Source organism: Papaver somniferum, chromosome 11, assembly GCF_003573695.1.
Source record: "Papaver somniferum cultivar HN1 chromosome 11, ASM357369v1, whole genome shotgun sequence".
In the NCBI taxonomy this organism is placed as follows: domain Eukaryota; kingdom Viridiplantae; phylum Streptophyta; class Magnoliopsida; order Ranunculales; family Papaveraceae; genus Papaver; species Papaver somniferum.
This window is the reverse complement of record NC_039368.1, coordinates 112,319,506-112,343,706: the sequence shown is the minus strand read 5'-3', so window position 1 is coordinate 112,343,706 and position 24,201 is coordinate 112,319,506. Positions and strand designations below refer to the sequence as shown.

Below are 24,201 nucleotides of genomic sequence, written 5' to 3'. Positions count from 1 at the left end.
TACCTAACTCAGCTGGTCATCCCCGATAATCAAAGGCTTCATGCACTCCAGGAGATCCCAGGTTCAAGTCCCGATGGAGCAATGTTTCATAATTTGACATAAAAAGTAGAGTTAGTTTGTCCCACTTGCGACATAATTAACCCCTTATCCGCTTCGGTCCCCTTGGCTGGTTCTTCATGAGCCTCGCTCGTAGGCTAGCACGACAACCCTAATTCAATCGCCAATCTTAATTAATTAATCACAGTCATTAGCACTACTTAAATCAACAACATTTTTGTTTATTTTATTTTGATAGGCTAAAGCCGGACCCAGGCTCCTACACAAATCCATCCAGCTGGACTAGCCCCACTGCTAAACCCAACCCCACCAAACCCCTTTATACAACTAATTAAATACAAACCTCTGTTACGGAGGGATCTACCCTAACTTCCTCCTTATTGGAGTTGATGGGATACCGCTGAGCTATGCTCTTGGACCCAATCAACAACATATTTAGCAATTAACAAAAGCAGTAGGACAAGGAGTTCGGAAGACTGCTATTTGACGACCCTTTCTTATTTTTTTCGGCCCCAGGATAAGGGGTACCACTAATGTTTCTGCGGATACGCCCAAGCAAACAACAAAAAATAAAACGCGTTATTATTCCCGCTCTGTTTCTATAAACTAGACTTTCCATTCCTGCATCATCATCTAATTCTATAAAACTTCATTCACTAGAGTTTCCATTCCTGTATCATCATCTCTGCAGTTACAGTATCATCAAATCTTTCCCGCTCTGTTTCTATAAAGATTAGACTCTCCTTTCCTGTATCAACAACATCTCTGCGGTTGCACTATCATCCCTACCATCAAATCTTCAATTTTGGGCTTAATCTCGATTGTAGTTATGGGTAAGAGAAGGATTGAGATGAAGAAGATTGAAGATAGGCAGAAAAGAAATGTGTGCTTCACTAAGAGACGCCACAACCTATTCAATAAAGCCGCTGATTTGTGCCGTCTTACCGGTGCTGACATTTCTCTGTTAGTAATCTCTCCTGGTGGTAACCCCTACACTTTTTCTTCTTCTTCTTCTTCTTCTATTTCTTGGAATGATTTAAATTATAGGTTAAACAATGCCATTAATTTTAAAGAAGAAAAAGTTGCTGATGATGAGAGAACTAGGGTTTCTGATGATGGGTTTTGGTGGAATAACCTAAACCCAGAAGAAATTGATATTATTGAAAAGTTGACGGCTGTAAGGAATCAATTACTTGATGTGAAAGAGAAGGTTGCACAGAGAAAGCAAGAGTTGCTAGCAGCAGCAGAACCAATTGCTACCTCTACTACTACTAGTACTTGTACTGTTGGAGAGATGGAGGAGGATTCTTCTCTGTTGGAGGATGATTTGGAAAAGTTATTATCAGATGCCTATGATGATGCTCCGAATTGGTTGCCTTCTATTGATGATTCGAGAATGTTATTTGAGGGTTTAGATTATGATGAGAGTTGGTTGCCTGTCTGTTGATGATTTAGAGGTCAATCTGAACTGAATTTTTGAAGGAGTTGGATGGGAATTAAAGTTATTGAACAAACTCTAGTATCTAGTTGTTGTTTATGTTTATTTTGTTGGTACCAAGTTTTTTTGTTATTAGTATAAGTGAGAATCCATGTACTTATTCTTTGTTGCATGTGTAGTTTGTGGCAACATATGAACAGGAACTTCAATTTTGTTGCATTCAGATTTAGTATTTGGTTGTTGGTTTTGTTTATACAAAGTTCTATTGTTGTTAGTACTTGATAAACTGCACTGTTTATTCTCTGATATTGAATCTGGTTAATAATGCATGTGTAATTTGTAGCAACATGAGAACAGGAACTTCAAGTTTTTGCTAAAAAATCTTGTTTCAACAACCATTATGAGTAACTGTTTTGTTTCTTTAATATACAGCTTGGAATTGACACAGTCCTAGTCCTTGTTGGCCCTGCAATCTTGTTGCTATTAAAACTTGCTAAGGATGCTGAGAAATCCTTCTCTTGCCTCTCCCTTCTTGGAAGCATTCTTCCCTACAAGTAAGGAAACCTCTCCTTTCTTGGAAGCATTCTTCCAGTCTACAAGTAAGGAAAACTTACCTGCTACAGAGCATCATGCATTTCTTTACTTCCTTGTGCATCTTATGATTCTTATCTAATTGGTTATGTGAATTGTGAATCCTAGAGGGAAGTTATTGCTGAATTGAAGGCAGCTGGTGCTTCATGGATTCAGTTTGATGAACCCAAACTAGTGATGCATCTTGATAGTGGGGAGTTGAATGCATTCACTGATGCCTACTCTCAGCTAAAATCTACTCTATCCGGTCTTAATGTTATTGTTGAGACCTACTTCGCCGATCCACTTGCCAAGGCATACAAAACCCTCCACCTGATTAGTTTTGGAATTAGATATGGAAATTAGTTTACTGATTATGGTTCTTGTCTTGTTCAGTGTTCTGACTTATGTACAAGTCTACAGTAATTATATCCTATTCCTCCACCTGACAGAACACAAGAAGATATACCTCTTCTTCAAACTGTACGATCCGCAAAAAGAACAACCGGCACCGCGGTAGGAATTGAGGTTTGAGTTGCCATTTTTTTATCAGATAAGATTCAAACGCTGTTTGAGTTTGAAACACTTCTATTATTTATAAGGTATATGTGGGGGCACGTTTTGTGAAGGGAAGTGGCAAGCCTATGAAATTCTTAGAAAGCTTAATGAGATGGATGGATTCTCTCCAGATGAAGAGATTTAACTTTTTGAGGTTTGTTCTTCTTTGATATTTCTGTGACTCGTGTTTGTCTGCTTAGTTTTTTTTTCTGTACTCTATCCAGAAATGCAAGTTTTAGTTATTTATTGATGCAAGCATCTGATAAGACCTCATCTTTTGATGGTAGGAAATAAAGTTTGAGCCCACAGTTACATGTGAGCACATATACAAGGAATTCACATTCCACACTATCCTTAATGACATCATTAACTTCTGCAAAAAAAAATTCTTTTTTTTCTCACTGTTAATTTTTGTTTCTATTTTGGCTTATAGTGCCTTTTTTTATCTACATCTTTCAGCTTGACGATGGAGACATTATTTGTTTCCAGAAACCCCTTCCAGTCGATCCTATGACACAATGTCGTTATCCAGATGTTTATTCTTTTCTAGATTATGTTCTGAATCATTGGGTATATGTGACTCACACTTTCTGGTAATGTTTAAATGTAGATGGTAGGAATTTGGCCAACTATACTATGAGAAGGAAAATAAACCCAGTTGAAGAAGCTTGAGCACATTGATATGCAATAATTGAAAACATTGTTTATTCTGCTGTGTTAGGTTGTATGCTTGAATTATCTGGAGAAACTGAAGGAAGATGATTTCTCTCTAGAGCTGTAAGAACTTTCATGTTCCAAATGTCTGTTGCTGTCTTATTTTTTGAATTTTTTGTTTCTTTCTTGCAGTAACTTATGTGTCTCTTCTTCTTTTTTAAATGTATAAGGTAATAACTTTTGATAATGTCACGGAAAGAGTTACTCGGCATCTTGGTTTGGATGACCCAACCAAAATCAAACTTACTCTTCACCGCTGTTGCTCGCAGCAACCCATAGCTCCAGCCATTAAGTACCATGGTTTTGACCACTTGTCTGAGATGTTGATTCACCACAATCAGGTAATTCATCATTCTGAACCTAGCTTTATAAGGCTTGCTCGATCTTGTCAACTTAACTATTATATTTGAATGCGTCGCTGATACTTCCTTGAAGGGTTTTCCAACAGAAATCTGATATTTTGTATTTCGAAGTCTTGGACATCCCTCCACCACTGTTAGAAGGTTTAAAAACTCTGAATGTTTCTTTTCATCATGAAAAAAAAGATGTGAGTAAGCATATTCCACATTGGTAAGTTACTCTGAATCATGCTCAGTTTGTAATTCTAATTAACTCTGAATGATATGTTTGCAGACTGTCATTCACCGAATTAGTCTTCCAAGCAAAAGTACAGTAAGCAGACGTTCGTATTCCTTAGGTTTTTTGATCAACAATGATCCGTTTATTGTTGGATTATCTTCTAAAATATTGTGCAATCTTGTGAAGTCCAACATCTGACCTTATTCGTCTATTTTCTCCAATTTTCATTCTTACAGATTCTAGAGGAGGAGAAGAACTTGGGTACTCGGGATTGCTTGGTTTATGTTTATCACTTCACAGAAGATGCATCTGAGATCCAAAAGTGTTCGGTAGTAAAGACTTTAGTCCCAATGTCACTACGAAAACCTGCCATATCTTGATATATGAAAACTTAGCTGCAAAGTCTAACCATATTCTAGATCTTAACTGAGCTGCTAATAACAGACTCAATTTGTGACCTTTCCAAGAAAAAACCTCCTGACTGATAGACGCATTTATGTGTCTATTTTGTTCTCAATGTTCTGTATTGTTAGACTCGATTAAATACTTATTGTGTTATTTTACATTTTTGTAGATGTTTTTGGAAAAATAATCTCTTGCGGCGAAATTGGGTCGAAAAGTGGTGCTTTACACCCTAGGATAGAGTACTAAAGACACCCCAGAAATGCACCGGAGGAACCCATAAAAAGTGTTGGAAACACCCCAGAAAAATTACTAAAGGCACCCCAATGGACATGTGTTATTCGGACTCCAGCAACGGATAAGGGGGCGACCACTGGATAAGGGGTGACCTTCTTCGCAAATTCAAAAAAAAGAATTTGGCGGGAGAATGGAGAACACTTTTGCAGATTTTTGATCGAATTGTTGAACGTGTTCTAGGGAGATTCAATGGCTGATTTTAGGTAGATAGTTGTGATATGGCCTATTAAACACACTGTGGGCGTTTGGTTCGACCAGAATTGGCTAGAATATGCTAAACAATTCACGGGTTGAAAACAGGGAAGTTCGTGTATATCACGGGTTTCATGTGATTTGGAGAAGATTCAACGTGTTTTGTGCGTGCATGGAAGACCCTCACAGCCTGTTGGAGCGTGAAGGAGTTAAATATGGTAATTTGGAGGCTTGAAAACGCGTGAGAAGATGAAACAGGAAAGAAAATATTCCCAGAAATATTTTCTTTACTGCCGAGTTAAAAATAATTATATGGAGTTGTTGTATTTTCAAATGTTGTTGTAGACAGTGGTAAAAACTAGGTTCTTTCGAACTTGTGAAGGTAACTTTTTTCTAGATTTAAATAAATAAAATTATATGCACAATATTAACAAAATATGGGAGAGAATTTTTACTGGGGATCAGGATTCCACCATCCACCAAAATTTATGTGATTCAATAACAATTCTTATCATGCAATTCTAGACAATATAACTCCAATCAAAGGAAATTGTGATTCTAATCATTGCCTAAATTAGATTTTGAAAACATCCATTGTTAATCGCGAGCATGAAGTATCAAAAGCAATTTACTAAGCATACTCCATCAAGAGAAAACACAATTGATTAATAAAAATCATTTACTCCATATTTATTCGGTGCAATTAATCATAAAAGAGTTGCATAAATTTAAATAAATTTTACCACATAAATTTTGGAAAAACGGCTTCCTCCGTCACCCCTGGGATTGGATTTAGCTACTCATGATAGAAAAACTCCCAAAATGATTCATTGATACTCAAAAGTTGTTTACAATCAAGAGAAAATGGAGAAAAAATGGTTTACAACACTGTTTGCAACGCATTAAAGCGTTACAAACAGCTGTTAGAACAGCGACAAAAAGGAAGTGCCGTTTCCTGGTTGAATACGCCCCTCACTTGAGCGTCGCAGACGCTTGGGTACAACGACTGCTTCTACGCGTCTGTTCTTCGCGTTCTTCAGTTTACACCAGCAGAAAACTCTTCATTGCGTGTTCTTCTTTTTGATTTTTTCGACTCCTAAACTATCCCCCAGACTCTCCAACCCTTCCAAACTCTTTTGACTTGTATTTATAGTGTTCTAGGACCAAAATATCCGACCATTGCTTGCGTATATTCTCCATTTAATCCGTCATTGCTCGCTTCCCTTAGTTAATGATAATTTCCAATTATAACTCTGTCACACGTAAACTTTGATCTTGCACGCTCTAGTAAGCCGTATACATGCCTCATAAGTCATCCAACTCCTCCAAAACACTTCCATGCACAACCAAAACACACACAACACCGTGTACAGGTCGTGTTCACTCCGTGTAGCTCTGTTTTGAGCTCGAGAATCAAATCGATATTTCCAGCCAATTCCGATCAAATTCGACACCCAAACTATCTTCCTTAGGCTAAATCACATCTTTCTGCCAAAATTCAGCCATTGAATCGACCTACCACTACTTCATTTCTTCGATCGAAAATTCTCATGTGCTGTGAACATTTTTCCCGCCAAAAACGATATTCAAATGAAGAAGAGGGGTGTCCCCCTATCCTGTCTTGGTGTCCCCTTAGTAATTTGGGCTGAAATAGTAATTCTTGGGTTGAAATAGTAATTTTTCTGGTTTCCTCCGGGACGTTTCCGGTACATTTCTGGGGCGCCTCCAGGACATTTCTCCGGGTTGTAAATCATCACTTTTTGAGCAACTCTTTCCATACAAGGGTATTTTCTCCAAAAACACCTAAACAAACATAAAAACACCATAATGAGAACAAATGGGTACTAATAAAATACATAAAAGAGATCAAAATAGACACATAAATGCGTCTATCAACTACCCCCAAACTTATTATTTGCTAGTCCTCGAGCAAATTTATTCTAGAAAGGAAAATCATTTGAACCCCTAGGTGGCCCTAGTGGCGGAGTGTTGTCTCCGGAGGGTTTACCAGAGGTGTACCCTCAAAACCTTTACTCCATACCCTAGCTATCTACGCAAAACCTTGGAAAGCACTAAAGAACCTCCTTGGTTGGCATACAATTATTGACTCTAAGAGGAAGAACCCTAATGCGAAATTCCAATTGATGTACACGAGTTTGCACTCAAGCATACTAAAATTCATATAAGTGACAGAGCTCTACTAAGATAGTTTCACGATGGACATCATACTCGGAGTCAAACTAATCACATGAAAACATTAAGAAGATGGAAAGAAAAATGTAGATGGTTGAAAAGCGAACGGTGTTTCCCATATCTGTCTGAAGGCCTCTGCCAAGGTGAACCTAACCTAAATGACTGAGATACCGGTCTGACTAATATTAACACACTGGCATATACAAGGGAACCAGTGGTCAATAACTTAAATCTAGATCAACAAACTGGCAAATACAAGGGAACCAGCAGTTGACTACACATAACCATTTCTTTTTCTTTTTTTTTTTTAACTTAACGGCATGAATAGATCTTTTTGATCCAAGCGCATGCTTCTTGTCAGCAGATTACACGATAGTTCCCACGGGTCCTGCATTCCACTCTTGCTTAGGCGACGGAAACAAGGAGAACACACGCATATTGCTATCCAAGTGTTAATACTTATTCCGATTGGTCTAACTGGTCCAGTCTAATAATTTTTTTTTTTTTTAAAGGTAACTCAGTCACTCTATTTCACCCTAGCAAAGGTAACAACTTGAATCGTGTGCCCCACCAAATCACTTGAAATAAAAGAAAACTAAAAATAGAAAGTGAAAAGGACTCGACGAGATATGGCGAAACTATCATGTTATTTCTAACACCTGAGCTCTGTGCTTTTATGAATAGACTCTATATATGTTTCCATCTAGTCAGATTGGTTCCTCAGCTCCTAAAACAAAAATGTTTCCATCCACTTAGATTGGTTAGTGCTATCATTAATAGGCGTAAATTTCTAGGCTCTGGAGTTTATTTATTGCAACTTAAAACTAACAAAAAGTTTCTTCCCCACCCCCAAACTTAAATCTAACATTGTCCTCAATGTTTCTAAAAATAAAATTAAAAGCATGAACAAGGAGAAACTGTTACCACTTGAAGCAAAAAGAGTTAAGGAAGGATATTACCGTGTTGCATGAGAATATTGGGTTACCTCCCAACAAGTGCTAAGTTTAAAGTCTTCAGCCAGACATCGGAAGGATTAGTCAACTCGAACCATAAAATAACAGTCGAAATAACTGTGGGTCTTCAAAACTAAATAGAGCTATCACAAGTAAAAGGAATCTGCAACAAGACAAGAAAATGAACATGTACTGCATACACTTATCTAGTTTCCTGATTAAGATACCTATGTCCCATTGTGGTTCAGATTCAGGTTCTATGAAAGGATCTTGATAGAAAATTTTCATTGGATGCACTTCCTCATAGATAAGATCCAACAGTTCAGGTTTAAAAGTCTGGAAAAACTCAATTAAAAATAATAACAACCTGAATAAATGGGGATCCTTAAAGTCAATCAGATTTGAATTACACAGCTGACCACAAAAAGAGTGGTGGTCTTCCTTAAACAGATGTGTCGACCCTAATCTCCTAAAGTAATTAGGTTTAGTCTCAAAACTTAATAATTGACACATCTGAAATTTATATGTTCCCACAATTGGTAGAAAAGTTTTTGGTGGGAAAACAAAGTCGATCTTGGTATTATTGCCTTGGCTAACCTCATCAACCAGAGGATGTGTTTCTAACAACTGAGCTTCTTTCTGGACATCATTAGGTTCGGGAAAACGTGTACGAAGATAATCTTGTAAGATGGTTGAGGCACAAATGTCAAGTCCTACAGGAAGGTACTTTCTAAGATTTAAAGCACACGGAGAATGATAATCACCCCCAAACTTAGAGTTTTCTGTGTTTCTAGAAAGACTAGTCACAACTTCCCTAATTTCTATGTCATCAGATTCCTGGAAATGGTCAATAGATTCTTCTAAGTTGGGTTGATCCTCACTCATTTCTACGAGTTTATCATCTTCTAAGACTAGTGTTTCTAAATCATTTGACTCGAAAACAGTACTCTCAAGATAAACTGGTTCCTCTAAACCATCATCGGTTTCGTAATCATCGTCTAAAACGGGGGTATTTCTAGTCAAATCCTCGTCCTTTTGAATAGGTAAATAATTATTAAAATTATTTGGATTTGAACTAGAAATATCGTTATAATCATCATCACCATCCTCCTCCTCATCATCATCACAATATAATTTTTGATATTCACGAATTCTCAAGCTTTGTTCCCAACTACATGGTCTATGTTTATAATATTTCTCATAGATCGTTAGAGGTGATTCCTCAATAAAAGTTGGAGTATCCATATATTGCTGCCCACGCATATATTCACCAAGAGTCATTTCCGAAGACGTCTCTTGATAACGAGAATTTCTAGACATATATTCTCGTAACGTCATCTCAGGTGGCGTCTCCTGAAAAGGATTCATCACCGAGGAAACACAAACTACAGAGGAATTCTACACAATCACAAACAAGGCTGACTCGACCAAATCAAACCTATAAATTCTAGCAAGCAAAAAGCATGATGGCTCCACTTAGATTGTTTCTAGACCAGCTTCTATCTTTCGAAAGGGAATTCTTTGCAATTTGAGAAAACCCCTCTGGAATCAATCCGAGTAAAAGTAAGTTCAATAGAGGCGAGGGAAGCTTAGTAGAGCTTTGATACCCAAGGCCTCACCGCTATCACAAGGCGGCGCAGTCACGCATTCAACTCACAGAAACCATCATGAACTTTGGAGTGTGCTTAAAGAGCAACCAATATTTTTCGAACGAGTTTCCTATTAAGCTCGTTACCCTATCGGTCTCGTTCTATTCCAAATTTTAAGCTTAGGTTCGCGTTCGGTTTCGTTTTCCTAAGGCGGGCAAGAAGAGAACAGTGATGAAATCCGAACCCTTATCTTGTTTAGGCCAGGCCTTGCCCTTTACTGGGAAAATAATGACAGTCCGGTTCGTCCTCAAACAATTATCACCTTAAGGCAGACAGTAACCCGCTTGCAGGAGATTCACGAGTGTTTCGATTGGACTTACCTCCCGTACCAGACGGGCGATGAACCGTTTTCGTCGACTCGGGCCACGACTCCTATGCCGTGTGCGAACCCGAGGGGCCGAGACGATATAGTAATTGTTGTCCTTCCCTGCAAACAGTTTGTATTTAATTTAATTTTATTTTTAATTTATAACCCTTCCGTAGGGTTTTAAAAATAATGTCCAATTGTTTAAAGTCCAAAGTCCAAAAAAAAAAAAATTTACAGTTTTCCTCACACACTCTAAAAAAAATTAAAAATTAAATCCTAAAATTGTCCTTTTTTTTCTTCTCTTTTCGCTTTAAGCTTTTTCCTCTCCAAGTCCTTAGTTTTCACTTTGAACCTGCAAAATAAAGACAAAAAGGACGTAAAAAGGAACAAACAATTCTAAAAAAAATAATAAACCTAAAAAAAATATTTATACCTAAGCACAAATCCGCGTCGGCGGCGCCAAAAACTTGTTGTATTTTCAAATGTTGATGTAGATAGTGGTAAAAACTAGGTTCTTTCGAACTTGTGAAGGTAACTTTTTTCTAGATTTAAATAAATAAAATTATATGCACAATATTAACAAAATATGGGAGAGAATTTTTACTGGGGATCAGGATTCCACCATTCACCAAAATTTATGTGATTCAATAACAATTCTTATCATGCAATTCTAGACAATATAACTCCAATCAAAGGAAATTGTGATTCTAATCATTGCCTAAATTAGATTTTGAAAACATCCATTGTTAATCGCGAGCATGAAGTATCAAAAGCAATTTACTAAGCATACTCCATCAAGAGAAAACACAATTGATTAATAAAAATCATTTACTCCATATTTATTCGGTGCAATTAATCATAAAAGAGTTGCATAAATTTAAATAAATTTTACCACATAACTTTTGGAAGAACGGCTTCCTCCGTCACCCCTGGGATTGGATTTAGCTACTCATGATAGAAAAACTCTCAAAATGATTCATTGATACTCAAAAGTTGTTTACAATCAAGAGAAACTGGAGAAAAAATGGTTTACAACACTGTTTGCAACGCATTAAAGCGTTACAAACAGCTGTTAGAACAACGACAAAACGGAAGTGCCGTTTCCTGGTTGAATACGTCCCTCACTTGAGCGTCGCAGACGCTTGGGTACAACGTCTGCTTCTACGCGTCTATTCTTCGCGTTCTTCAGTTTACACCAGCAGAAAACTCTTCACTGCGTGTTCTTCTTTTTGATTTTTTCGACTCTTAAACTATCCCCCAGACTCTCCAACCCTTCCAAACTCTTTTGACTTGTATTTATAGTGTTTTAGGACCAAAATATCCGACCATTACTTGCGTATATTCTCCATTTAATCCGTCATTGCTCGCTTCCCTTAGTTAACGATAATTTCCAATTATAACTTTGTCACACGTAAACTTTGATCCTGCACGCTCTAGTAAGCCTTATACATGCCTCATAAGTCATCCAACTCCTCCAAAACACTTCCATGCACAACCAAAACACACACAACACCGTGTACAGGTCGTGTTCACTCGGTGTAGCTCTGTTTTGAGCTCGAGAATCAAATCGATATTTCCAGCCAATTCCGATCAAATTAGACACCCAAACTATCTTCCTTAGGCTAAATCACATCTTTCTGCCAAAATTCAGCCATTGAATCGACCTACCACTACTTCATTTCTTCGATCGAAAATTCTCATGTGCTGTGAACATTTTTCCCGCCAAAAACGATATTCAAATGAAGAAGAGGGGTGTCCCCCTATCCTGTCTTGGTGTCCCCTTAGTAATTTGGGCTGAAATAGTAATTCTTGGGTTGAAATAGTAATTTTTCTGGTTTCCTCCGGGACGTTTCCGGTACATTTCTGGGGCGCCTCCAGGACATTTCTCCGGGGTGTAAATCATCACTTTTTGAGCAACTCTTTCCATACAAGGGTATTTTCTCCAAAAACACCTAAACAAACATAAAAACACCATAATGAGAACAAATGGGTACTAATAAAATACATAAAAGAGATCAAAATAGACACATAAATGCGTCTATCAGGAGTGAATGAGCGAGATTCGATGGGTCTGTTGGCTATAAATAGGTTGCTGGGGTTGAGTAGAAGGGGTGTCGAGAGTTTGGGGTCGATAGGAGAGCTCAGGAGCGAGAAATCAAGAGTTGATGAAACTCTGTTTCTGCTGCTGCTGATGATGAAGAACACCAAGAACACGAAGAACAGACTCGCAGGAACAGTCGTTTATCAACAGTGAAACAGACTCACTGGCACTTCTTCTGTGTCGTTTATTTTGGACGCTTTCTGTGGGTCGCACATTCACTGTTTTATTATTTCATCACCATTCTCATCCTTGTAAACACCCTTTGAGAAATAAAAATGAATTTTGAGCGTGTTTTCAATATGCGGAGCTAGAACCCATCACTGGGACGACGGAGGAAGCTGTTTTTCACCCATGTGGTAATTCTATTTAATTTCTTTATGACTATTTGCACTATTATAATTGATTTATGATTTTTCTTGATTATTTGTGATTTCGTTTGATGTCGCATGCTTAGTCTTAGGTACTTTTGATGCGTCATGCTTGTGATTTACATATAATTCTTTATAAAATCTACCTTGGCAAAGATTTAGAGTCGATGTTTGTTATTTTATGAGCTTTAATTCCGGAATTAAATATTGAACTGCATGAATGTGAGAATTGGTGGAATCCCGAGTGCCAGTAACTCTCTTCATCTTGTTAATATTTTTGTATATATAATTTTATTAAATCTAAAATTTCATTTCCTTCACAAGTCTGAAACGAATCTTTTTACCACTATCACTACAACCATTTGAAAATACATCAAATTTTGGCGCCGCCGACGAGGATTTGTGCTTAGGTAGAATTTTTAGGTTTTTATTATTTTTTTTTATTCCATTTGTTCTTTTTACGTCTTTTTGGTTGTGTCTTTGTATTACAGGTTTGAAGTTGGATACTAAAGACCTTGGAATCAAAGCTTAAAGCTAAAAAGAGAAGGAAAAAAGACAAAGCAAAAAAATAAAGAAAAAAAAGAGAATTATTTTTTTTTTTAAAAGAGACTTTCCATTTTATTTTTTTTGTAATTATTATTATTATTATTTGTATTTCTTTTCATTGGACTGGACTTTGGACAATTTATTTTAATTTTAAACCCTACGGAAGGGTTATATAAAAAAAATTTTAAACATAAAATGTTTGCAGGGAAGGACGACGATTACAATATCGTCTCGGCCCCTCGGGTTCGCACACTGACACCGGAGTCAGTGGCCCGAGTCGACTACAACGGTTCTTCGCCCATCTGGTACGGGAGGTAAACTTCTAAACACCCGCGAATCTCCTGTCAGCAGGTTTACTGTCTGCCTTAAGGTGATTATATGTTGAGGACTGAACCGGCTGCTTTAATTTCCTAGTAAAGGTCAAGAACTGGCCATATAAGATAAGGGTTCGGATTTCATCACCGTTCCCTTCTTGCCCGCTTTAGGTAAACGAAACCTAACGCGAACCCAAGCTTAAAATATGATTAGAACGAGACCGATAGGGTAACGAGCTTGGTAGGAAAATCTTCCGAAAAATATTGGTTACTCTTTTAAGCATACTTCAAAGTTCTTGATGGTTTCTGTAAGTTGAATGCGTGACTGCGCCGCCTTGTGATAGCGGTGAGGCCTTGGGTATCAAAGCTCCACTGAGCTTCCCTCGCCTCGATTCAACTTACATTAGCTCGGATTGATTCCAGAGGGGTGTGCTCAAATTGTAACGAATTCTTTTTCGAAGGAATAAAAGATGGTATAGAAAACAATCTAAGTGGAGCCATCATGCTTTTTGTTTGCTAGATTCTATAGGTTTGATTTGGTCGAGTCAACCTTGTTTGTGATTGTGTAGAATTCCCTTGCAATTAAGAATGTCGAACTGGTATGATAGAAGCCAATACAATGATTATCGACCTGAATTTGAATATGGACATCATCCTTTTTATGACCATGTTGGGAATAGTGGTTGGGAACGCCATCCTTTTCAAGGTTATGGTTCATACCATAGTGAGCCCAATTACTATCCACACGCGAATTGGTCTTACGAGCAAGAAAATCAGGAACATTATAGTACTAGTTACGCGTTTTTGGAAAATTACTTAAAAACTAGTCCTGATTATGATATTTCTGAATCTGTTCCTTCTCTAGAAGAGACCCAACAACGGATTAAAAGGACGTATAAACGATTAGTTGCAATGAATAGTTTAAAAGAAGAGTGTACACGGTATTCTGAGATGATAAACGAGAGTGGTGAACGTATAAGTGTTATGCTCAGTGAAATTCAGGCACGTCTAGAGGCAGAAAATGAACAGTTAGCTAATGCTGCTCGAAATGATCTAAATTTCCAAAATAGTGTTTCTAATACTACCCTTGATATCAATAGTGAATATTTGCCTAATTTAGAGGACGAGGTTAGAATAAAAGACACTACTTATTTAGATAAGGTTCAATCATCTTCGTACTATTATGATGAGGATAGTAGTAATGAAGAATCTGAAATGTGTAGGCATAGTGATCAGGGATCTATTAATCCAATTGAGCTTTACAATGATTCTAGTTCAAATCCAAATAATTTTTATGATTATTCACCTATTCAAAAGGACGAGGATTTGATTAGGGATACCACCGTTTTAGACGATGTAGTTTTTCCTTTTGATTACGAAGCCGATAATGCTTTAGAGGAACGGGTTTATTCCGAAAATGCTGTTTTAGAGTCTAGCGACTTAAAAACAATAGTCTTAGACGAAGAAAATGAACTCGTAGAGCTATTAAATATGAGTAAGGATGCGTCGCTTGAGTATAACCTCGAAGGAGCAATTGACTATTTTCAGGATTCCAATGATCTAGAAATTAAGGAAATTGTAGCTAGTCTATCTAGAGATACCCAAAAATCTAAGTTTGGGGGTGATTATCATTCTCCTTGTGCCATACCTTTATCTCTTACAAAGATCCCTCATTTTGGACTTGATATCTCTGCCTCGACCATTTTACAAGATTACTTCATACTCGTTTTCCCGAACCTAATGATGTCCAGGAAGAAGTTCAGTCATTAGAAACCCATCCTCTGGTTGATGTGGTTTGCCCAGGCAATAATACCAAGATTAAATTTGTTTTACCAGCAAATAGTTTGCTTCCAATTGTGGGAACGTATAAATTTCAACTGTGTCACTTATTAAGTTCTGAGACTAAGCAAAGCCTAAGTACTTTAGGTTGATAGAATCGACACATTTTCTTAAGAATGACCACTACTCTCATTGTGGTCAGTTATGTAAGTCAAACCTGATTGACTTAGAGGATCCTCAATTATTTAGGTTATTGTTTTGTGCTTCTAAGTTCTTATTTGAGTTTTTCCAGACTCTAGGACCTAATGATTCAGATCCCACCTATGAAGAAACGCAACCAATGAAAATATTTTATTTAGACCTTTCATAGGACCTGAACCTGAACCACAATTAGATATAAATATCTTAATCAGGAAACTAGATAAGGGTATGCTATCCTTGTTCACTTTCTTGGGCTAGTGTAGTTTCCTTTGGTCAGCTCTTTTTGGTTTTGAAGACCCACAATTATTTCGACTGTTACTTTTTGATTCTATGAGATGACTAATTCCTTCCGATGTCTGGCTGAAGACTTTAAACTTAGCGCTTCTTGGGAGGTAACCCAATCTCATGCAACACGGTAATATCTTTCCTTAACTCTTTTGCTTCAAATAGTAACAATTTCTCTCCTTGTTCATGCTTTTAATTTTATCTTTAGAACATTGAGGACAATGTTAGATTTAAGTTTGGGGGTATGTGTGAAACTTTTCAGTTACAGAATAAATAAATAAACTCCAGAGCCTAGAAATTTATGCTTATTAAGGTTGGCACTAACCAATCTAAGTGGATGGGAACATCTTGGTTATAGGAGTTGAGGAACCAATCTGATTAGATGGAAACATCGAAAGAGTCTATTCATAAAAGCACAGAGCTCAGAGTAATAACATGATAGTTTCACCATATCTCGTTGAGTCCTTTTCACTTCTATTCTTATTTTGTTTTGTTTTTAAACTATGTTTCTCTAAGAGAGTAGGTGGGGCCCACGATTCAAGTTGTTACCACTGCTAGGACCCGTGGGAACTATCATGTAATCTGTTGACAAGAAGCATGCGCTTGGATCCAAAAGATCTATTCATGCCGTTAATCAAAATAAAATAAAATATTGTTCTATGTAGTCAATCACTGGTTCCCTTGTATATGCCAGTGTGTTGATATTAGTCAGACCGGTATCTCAGTCCATTAGGATAGGTTCATCCTAGTAGTGGCCTTCAGAAAGATATGGGAAACACCGTTCACCTAGTAAACATCAAAACCATCTATGTTTTTCTATATCCATCTCATTATTTATCTATGTGATTAGTTTTGACTCCGGTTATGATGTCCATAGTGAAACTATCTGAGTAGAGCTTTGTCACTTACATATGAATTTTGGAATTTCGCATCAGGGTACTTCCTCCTATAGTAAATGTTTGTATGCCAACCAAGGAGACTCTTTAGTGCCTTCCAAGGTTCTGCGTAGATAGCTAGGTTTTGGAGTAAATGGTTTTTTGTGGGTACACCTCTGATAAACCCACCCGAGATTAACTCGGTCACTTTTCAAAAATGAATTTTGCTTGAGGACTAGCAAATAATAAGTTTGGGGGTATTTGATAGACGCATTTATGTGTCTATTTTGTTCTCAATGTTCTGTATTGTTAGACTCGATTAAATACTTATTGTGTTATTTTATATCTTTGTAGATGTTTTTGGAAAAATAAGCTCTTGCGGCGAAATTGGGTCGAAAAGTGGTGTTTTACACCCTAGGATAGAGTACTAAAGACACCCCAGAAATGCACCGGAGGAACCCAGAAAAAGTGTTGGAAACACCCCAGAAAAATTACTAAAGGCACCCCAATGGACATGTGTTATTCGGACTCCAGCAACGGATAAGGGGCGACCACTGGATAAGGGGCGCAAATTCAAAAAAATGTTTTTGGCCGGAAAATGGAGAACACTTCTGCAGATTTTTGATCGAATTGTTGAACGTGTTCTAGGGAGATTCAATGGCTGATTTTTGGTAGATAGTTGTGATATGGCCTATTAAACACACTGTGGGCGTTTGGTTCGACCAGAATTGGCTAAAATCATCTAAACAATTCACGGGTTGGAAACAGGGAAGTTCGTGTATATCACGGGTTTCACGTGATTTGGAGAAGATTCAACGTGTTTTGTGCGTGCATGGAAGACCCTCACAGCCTGTTGGAGCGTGAAGGAGTTAAATATGGTAATTTGGAGGCTTGAAAACGCGTGAGAAGATGAAACAGGAAAGAAAATATTCCCGGAAATATTTTCTTTACTGCCGAGTTAAAGAGAATTATATGGAGTGAATGAGCGAGATTCGACGGGTCTGTTGGCTGTAAATAGGTTGCTGGGGTTGAGTAGAAGGGGTGTCGAGAGTTTAGGGTCGATAGGAGAGCTCAGGAGCGAGAAATCAAGAGTGTATGAAACTCAGTTTCTGCTGCTGATGATGATGAACAACACCAAGAACACGAAGACTGACTCGCAGGAACAGTCGTTTATCAACAGTGAAACAGACTCACTGGCGTGGGTCGTAGGTGTGGGTCTTAGAGCTACAGTAACAATAGGACTTCTTCTGTATCGTTTATTTTGGACGCTTTCTGTGGGTCGCACATTCACTGTTTTATTATTTCATCTCCATTCTCATCCTTGTAAACACCCTTTGAGCAATAAAAATGAATTTTGAGCGTGTTTTCAATATGCGGAGTTAGAACCCATCACTGGGACGACGGAGGAAGCTGTTTTTCACCCATGTGGTAATTCAATTTAATTTCTTTATGACTATTTGCACTATTATAATTGATTTATGATTTTTCTTGATTATTTGTGATTTCGTTTGATGTCACATGCTTAGTCTTAGGTACTTTTGATGCGTCATGCTTGTGATTTACATATAATTCTTTATAAAATCTACCTTGGCAAAGATTTAGAGTCGATGTTTGTTATTTTATGAGCTTTAATTGTCCGGAATTAAATATTGAACTGCGTGAATGTGAGAATTGGTGGAATCCCGAGTGCCAGTAACTCTCTTCATCTTGTTAATATTTTTGTATATATAATTTTATTAAATCTAAAATTCCATTTCCTTCACAAGTCTGAAACGAATCTTTTTACCACTATCACTACAACCATTTGAAAATACATCACTGACTATCTGGATTCCTGTACAAGTTAAATCTAAATTAGACGGCTCCATCAGTAATAACACAACTAGGTAGTTTTGCTGGCTCTGAGGATTAGTTTGCTCGAAATGCAAACTTAGGTATTTATAGACCAAGGAAATTTGGACACCAAGGAATTTCCAAAACAGATTATTCTCAAGATATGCAATAATTCCCAAATCGGTTTTCATAATTCCTGGAAATGCTTTGTCCAAATATCTATCGAAATCTCACTAGAAAATCTTCAATTAGTAAGTGCACATTACCAATTTTTATTTTCCAGAGATACGCATTTAATCGCTGGTAATTAAAAGCATATAAAACTAAAAACCTTAATTAAAAGATTCTCAATTAGTTCGGTCCAGGATTCTCCTTTAGTTATTAAGGAATATCTTTGAACAATAGAAGGTAAGAATTACTGCACGTGTTCAAAGTATGTCGACATATTTATCTTTGTAAATCCTCTTTCATATTTACGATCTTGGAACCGATTTGCCATACTTCCAAACAAGTTTATATTTGGTTCATCCGATTTCCAAAAACTATATGTGATTGATCAATATCAATTATCAAATCATTAATTATGGGTTTACGGTTCAACCAAACACAAGGATCGGTTCTACCTCCATATGGTTACTAGGACCGGATACATCAGTTACCAGGATCGGTTACATCAAGTACCAGGACCGGTTATATACTCACGGTATTACTTGTGACCGGTCACAGCAGTTACTAGGATCGGTTACACCAATTACTAGGACCGGTTATACCAATTACAAGGATCGATTATACAACTCTTTTGTGATCGGTCACACCAATTATTAGGATCTGTTACACCAATTACTAGGATCGGTCACACCAATTACAAATACCGATCATACCATCTTAGGTGATTACTTAAGATCGGTTTCACTAATAAAAGACATACCAATACATAAGTCAGGCATTGTGAGTAGTTTTACCAAGATACATAACAAGTTATGAGCCGTTATACTAATCACACATATTGGTAATCCAAAGATATGCAATGAATAACAATACCAATAAGCCTAGCGATTTCCGTTTCGATTCACAAAACAAGTTTATGAATGTACTTCCTTTAAACAAATGTAAACATTGTTTCCTAGGATGAAATCTTCACCTTTACCCATATGCATATCACAATAGCATTCATACGATTATGTCGATGTCTTATATACGAAGTTCAAAGATAAGCATTATACTTCGTATTATAATTCCTTAATACTACGTCTATCTACTAGAGTATAATCATCCATAGCTTTGGAGTTATGTTTTCAATATAGCACGACTTGAAAAATACGTTATGAATGAAACAGTTCAAGTCAAATATTACTAACCTCAAGAGAAAGGATGATGTCGTCGATGTAGCTCTTTACTTCTTCACATTCTTCAAGTCTTTGAGTAATACTTGTATGTCTCATAACCCTAATAACTTTCTAGTTTAACCTATACGAAGTTGACTCTAGTACATAATCAAGCGACTCTTAATTGAGTTTTGGTTCACTAAAATATGACAATCAAACTTGACATACCAACGCTTGGTGGGTTCAACCAAGCAATGCTCTAACAGACCCAATATTAATAGCTGAAATCAATGTGAAAAATAAAAACACCTTCACAACGGGTACAAGTTAAAGACGATAAAACTGAATTAACCATTACTAAACGTCAGCATCTAAGCTAACATCGATATGAATAAAAACACCTCCAGAATGGCAAATCATACCCGATAAGTTTACATTTTCCAGCAGTGACTCATATTTACACCTAGAATATTTTTATTTTTCAGCTATATATCATACTTATGACCGAGAGTTCTTTCCTAGCCGTAGACTTTTTTGTTGACAGCTGGGTGGTCATGTTTTCCCAGCCGTATACTGGTGTTACGGTTTGGATTTTATGATATGCAATTCCGAAAATAAAATAAAATTTTGTACGCACTTTACACGATTAAAAGCAGCAAAATTGTAATGAGAGTTAAATCAGAGGTATTCTTGATAGGAAATGGGTACCTAACTCAGCTGGTCATCCCCGATAATCAAAGGCTTCATGCACTCCAGGAGATCCCAGGTTCAAGTCCCGATGGCGCAATGTTTCATAATTTGACATGAAAGGTAGAGTTAGTTTGTCCCACTTGCGACATAATTAACCCCTTATCCGCTTCGGTCCCCTTGGCTGGTTCTTCATGAGCCTCGCTCGTAGGCTAGCACGACAACCCTAATTCAATCGCCAATCTTAATTAATTAATCACAGTCATTAGCACTACTTAAATCAACAACATTTTTGTTTATTTTATTTTGATAGGCTAAAGCCGGACCCAGGCTCCTACACAAATCCATCCAGCTGGACTAGACCCACTGCTAAACCCAACCCCACCAAACCCCTTTATACAACTAATTAAATACAAACCTCTGTTACGGAGGGATCTACCCTGACTTCCTCCTTGTTGGAGTTGATGGGATACCGCTGAGCTATGCTCTTGGACCCAATCAACAACATATTTAGCAATTAACAAAAGCAGTAGGACAAGGAGTTCGGAAGACTGCTATTTGACGACCCTTTCTTATTTTTTTCGGCCCCAGGATAAGGGGTACCACTAATGTTTCTGCGGATACGCCCAAGCAAACAACAAAAAAGAAAACGCGTTATTATTCCCGCCCTGTTTCTATAAACTAGACTTTCCATTCCTGCATCATCATCTCCTTCTATAAAACTTCATTCACTAGAGTTTCCATTCCTGTATCATCATCTCTGCAGTTACAGTATCATCAAATCTTTCCCGCTCTGTTTCTATAAAGATTAGACTCTCCTTTCCTGTATCAACAACAACATCTCTGCGGTTGCACTATCATTCCTACCATCAAATCTTCAATTTTGGGCTTAATATCGATTGTAGTTATGGGTAAGAGAAGGATTGAGATGAAGAAGATTGAAGATAGGCAGAAAAGAAATGTGTGCTTCACTAAGAGACGCCACGTCCTATTCAATAAAGCCGCTTATTTGTGCCGTCTTACCGGTGCTGACTAATAGACAATATATTATATTTAGAGATGATATATTTAGAGATATTTAGTTACCATAATATTCTGGGAGAATACCAGATTTTCTGTAATACTCAAACTCTATTTATATTAGTTTATGGAATAATAATAATTAAGGATTTATTAACCTCCGACATGGTATCACGAGGCCAACCTCGATCCATCTTCTTCTTTCTCTAAATTACCAATAATCATCCATGGCAAGTGACAAAAAATCCTTACATCCGGCTTTCGCCGTTTCTAACATCAAAGTTTTGATCCCTATTACTCTAGATATCAAACAAGATGAATATTCTTCATGGGTTTTCCTTTTACAACTTCATCTACAAGCACACAACCTCCTTTTTCTTATTGACGATTCCGCTCCACCACCAGATCTTGATGCTGCCACCATACTACAACTTGATGCCCTCTGCCGTCAATGGATGTTCTCCACCATGGCCAAAGATTTGATGCTTACAGTTCTCAAAACTGGTAAAACTGCGAAAGAGTTATGGAATCATCTTAAAAATCTTTTCCAAGACAACAAAGGAAGCCGTGCCGCTAACCTAGAAAGTAAGTTCGTGAATCTAAGATTTGTTGATTGTAACAATGTTGATGATTATTGTGATAAGCTACAGGCACTTTCGAATCGACTAAGTGATCTTGATTTTCCAATGGATGAGAAACGTTTGGTTATACAACTTGTCAATGGACTTCCGGAGGAATACAATATTGTTGCCTCCTTCATCCAACAATCGATGCCATCTTTTGACACTGCTCGCTCTCAATTACGCACTGAGGAGATTCGTCGTGAAAAGCAATCAAACTACAGCTCCCATACTGCTCTTGCGGCTGCCAACAACCAGCGTTCACCTGCTACTTCTTCTTCCGTCACCAGCAGTTTTCACTCAGCGTCTGCCCACCAGCGTTCCGAGCCCAGTTCCCTGATGGGCCACCAAGCTGCTCTTCTGCCAACTCCACCAGGCCCAAGACGTCACCCTACTGCACCCAACTGGGCTCCCCAATGGACGTCTCCCCCAAGCCCATACCCTGATGTACCTTACTGGAGTCAGCAGCATCATCTCTCTGGTCGTGGCCGAGGTCGTCAGTTCCGTGGGCGTGGCCGTGGTCGCGGACGCACCTTCTCAGCAGCCCGTTCACCACAAGCTTACGTCACTCCTACAACGGAATACCTTCAACCATCGGATATTGCCGAAGCATACAGCTCCATGAGCATTCGAGCGCCTGATGATGACTTCTACATGGACACTGGCGCAACATCACACATCACCTCAGATCCAGGTACTTTACATAATGTTTTTCCTTCGAGCAATGTGCGGTCTATCTTAGTGGGTAATGGCAGCAGCATTCCGGTAACTGCTAGTGGCTCTAGGTTCATAGATCTTCCATCTCACACCCTTCATCTCAAAAATACTCTTGTCGTTCCTTCCATCATCAAAAACTTAATCTCTGTTCGTAAATTTACCACTGATAATCATGTGTCTGTTGAATTTGATCCTTATGGTTTTTCTGTGAAGGATTTGAATTCGAGGAAGACTATTCTCCGATGTGATAGTTCTGGGGAGCTTTATTCCATCACCACTTCTGCCGTGCATTCCTCCCTTTCGCCACTACCTCACCAATTCTCTCTTGCCGTCTGCTCACCTGACGTTTGGCATAATCGCCTCGGCCTGGCGGGGCTATCTTAGATGCTTTACGCACAAAGTCTTTTATTAAATGTAATAAGAATCTTTCCCCCAATCTTTGTCATTCTTGTCAACTTAGCAAACATGTTCGTCTTCCCTTTTATGACTCTCATTCTACTAGTGCTGCTCCTTTTGATATTATTCATAGTGATTTATGGACATCTCCGTTGAATTTAGACACGGGTTTTCGTTATTATCTTCTCTTATTGGATGATTTCACTAATTATCTATGGGTTTTTCCACTAAAACTCAAATCCCAAGTCTTCACCAAATTTTTGGAATTCCGTTCTTTTGTTCAAACTCAATTTGAACGCCAAATTAAGTCATTCCAATGCGACATGGGTCGCGAATTTGACAATTCCTCTTTTCATAATTTTGCTAGTCAAAACGGCTTAGTATTTCGCTTCTCTTGTCCTCATACATCCTCTCAAAATGGTAAGGCGGAACGCATGATTCGCCGATTCAATGATATCACCCGTACCCTAATGACCCATGCCTCCGTTCCTCATAAATATTGGGTCTATTCTCTTCTTATGGCCGTCTACTTACACAACATTCTTCCCACTAAAATTCTCCGCTTCCAATCTCCGGTGTCCGTCTTATATAGACGCCAACCCACATATGATCATCTTCGCATCTTTGGTTGTCTTTGCTACCCTAATCTTTCTTCCACAACACCACACAAACTTGCTCCTCGTTCCACTAGGTGTGTCTTTCTTGGTTTTCCATCTAATCATCGTGGTTATCGTTGTCTTGACATTTCCACAAACAAATTCATCATTTCAAGACATGTCACATTTGATGAAACCATCTTCCCTTTTTCAAGTCCCTCTCATCTAGACTCTTCCCTTTCTCAAGACCCACAAATCCATCCTCTTTACTCCTTCCTAGACTCCTCCACATATCCCCCTCCTGTAGCCTCTCCTAATACTCATCCATCTCCATCCTTCTCCGTCCCTGTTGACGGCCCAGTCGTCTCAAACCTACAGCCAAAGCTGTACTCTCCCCCTCATCGACGCCAATCTCGTCCTTCCCTGCCCACTCCCACTGAGCCCACTCTTTCTTCCGAGCCCACTCATCCTTCCAAGCCAACTCGTCCTTCCCATCCCACTTTTGCTGAGCCCACTACCCATGAATCTCCACCGTCCTCCCTTACCCAGCCCATTACCGTGCAGCCCAACACGGTCTCCTCTCCACAGCCCATCAGTGCCCCGTCCAACCCCTCCAGCCCACTCCCTCC

At 38.2% G+C, this 24,201-nt stretch overlaps 3 protein-coding genes across 4 annotated transcripts; all 3 read left to right on the top strand.

Moving 5' to 3' along the window:
- Positions 1-886: 886 nt before the first annotated feature.
- On the top strand, positions 887-2,053 carry LOC113324933 (agamous-like MADS-box protein AGL29). Its single transcript, XM_026573206.1, has 2 exons — positions 887-1,495; positions 1,928-2,053. The coding sequence occupies exons 1-2, from the start codon at positions 887-889 to the stop codon at positions 2,051-2,053; spliced, it is 735 nt and encodes a 244-aa protein (XP_026428991.1).
- Positions 2,054-2,758: 705 nt separating this feature from the next.
- On the top strand, positions 2,759-4,366 carry LOC113321254 (ubiquitin carboxyl-terminal hydrolase 12-like). 2 transcript variants are annotated; one of them, XM_026569156.1, is made up of 5 exons: positions 2,759-2,777; positions 3,345-3,678; positions 3,786-3,884; positions 3,971-4,019; positions 4,153-4,366. In XM_026569156.1, exons 2-5 carry the CDS (start codon positions 3,499-3,501, stop codon positions 4,227-4,229), a joined length of 405 nt encoding a protein of 134 aa, XP_026424941.1. In that variant the 5' UTR covers positions 2,759-2,777; positions 3,345-3,498; the 3' UTR covers positions 4,230-4,366. The 2 variants fall into 2 exon arrangements, with proteins under 2 accessions (XP_026424941.1, XP_026424940.1); XM_026569155.1 differs by having other exon boundaries at positions 3,971-4,366.
- A 17,104-nt stretch (positions 4,367-21,470) lies between these two features.
- On the top strand, positions 21,471-22,828 carry LOC113324931. Its single transcript, XM_026573205.1, has 2 exons — positions 21,471-22,557; positions 22,794-22,828. The coding sequence occupies exons 1-2, from the start codon at positions 21,471-21,473 to the stop codon at positions 22,826-22,828; spliced, it is 1,122 nt and encodes a 373-aa protein (XP_026428990.1).
- The last annotated feature ends 1,373 nt before the right edge of the window (positions 22,829-24,201 follow it).